This window comes from Metarhizium robertsii (genome assembly GCF_000187425.2).
Source record: "Metarhizium robertsii ARSEF 23 chromosome Unknown MAA_Scf_61, whole genome shotgun sequence".
Lineage (NCBI taxonomy): Eukaryota > Fungi > Ascomycota > Sordariomycetes > Hypocreales > Clavicipitaceae > Metarhizium > Metarhizium robertsii.
In genome coordinates, this window is record NW_011942206.1 from 4,161 (window position 1) to 5,421 (window position 1,261).

Genomic DNA, 1,261 nt, shown 5'->3' on the forward strand with positions numbered 1-1,261 from the left:
CATAGTACGCATAGTACAACATCGCTACTATACAAAAGTGGCGCTCTGCTGGTCATTCGCTTTTCCTCACGATCACAATAGAAGACACCAAAAGCCTCAATTCACGACCATTGTTTCAATGACTCAAGTGAATGCCTAAGCTAAGCGCCAGAGACCGGTGCTGGCTTCTAGGAGAGCTCTATCAACTGTAAAAGAGGTCTCAATTGACTAGCTACATAGGTTGAGCCATGGACCAGCTGCACTGTTCAATCGATCCATAGCTGCCACACAGTGCTATTAAGCTTTTGCGCAGGCGGGCTTCGGTCCATGGGCGGCGATGCATTCTTGCTGATTTGCAAAGCCAAACTCATCTGCTGCGTTCTGCAGTGCCCCGGGTGGGTTCATGTCTGGCCTGAATAAATCGCAGAAAACTTGCGTCCCACAAACTTTCTCCAGACTTTCACGAGAAGTCCTTTCTTTTCCTGCTTCCTTCCGACAGTCCCTAAGATTTTTGGGAGTAGGGAGCCAGGGAAACTTTGCTGCATTGGCCGCGTTGGTGTTGTTAGAGCCAGGTAAAGTCGGGGTTACACAATCAACCCGCTTGGAGACTGCATTTCTACCATTTGGTAGGGCAACGATTAATGCAGTGGTGAAAATAAAGCCAATAACGCACTTCATTGCTGTTGGTTTGAGGCCTAAAAGGGCTTTAGTATAAAGTGGAGAGAAGTGAACGCATGAGCACAGTAATAGTAGACAGTGGCAAGAAGATAGGACTCACCTTACAAATATTTCAATACAGAGTCAGATATAGCTAATAGAAGAGAGCGTGCATCCCTCCCGACAGTAGTCCTTCTGAGCTAGACTTTTCACGCAGAGAGGTATATATATGTGTGTTTTGATACCAGCGTACACCAAGGTAGTGTTTCGTTATGACTCGCATTTGTCACCAATTGGAATTTAGTGCGGATCATATCATGCAAAACAGTACATAATTGAGTCAATATCTGTCCACTTGTGAGTAATTTTCTCGCAAGAGATAGGTGGGACTGACCTGCTTTGGTGGCAGCGCTACGTTAGAAATTATAACCTTATTTTACTTGCATAGCTGCCATGACTCATCTTAATACGACTAACGTCATGAGCTAGTTTTGACGCGTGGTACTTACTAGTCTGGCGATGTAAGAAATATACTCGCGATATTACACAAAAAACGAGGGGTCATCATCCTGTGGGCATAAGTGACTGGCCATTGCCACGCTCAGAGGGGAGGGGTGCATGATTC

At 45.7% G+C, this 1,261-nt stretch overlaps 1 protein-coding gene across 1 annotated transcript in view; it reads left to right on the plus strand.

Moving 5' to 3' along the window:
* MAA_10537 (ATP-dependent DNA helicase PIF1) overlaps positions 1 to 14 on the plus strand; it is a gene marked incomplete at both ends in the record, with an annotated part of 924 nt that extends 910 nt beyond the window's left edge. Inside the window, one exon of the mRNA XM_007828535.2 lies at positions 6 to 14. Within this exon, the coding sequence (XP_007826726.2) occupies positions 6 to 14 (9 nt within the window). The remainder of the gene's footprint in view (positions 1 to 5) is intronic.
* Between the last annotated feature and the right edge of the window lie 1,247 nt (positions 15 to 1,261).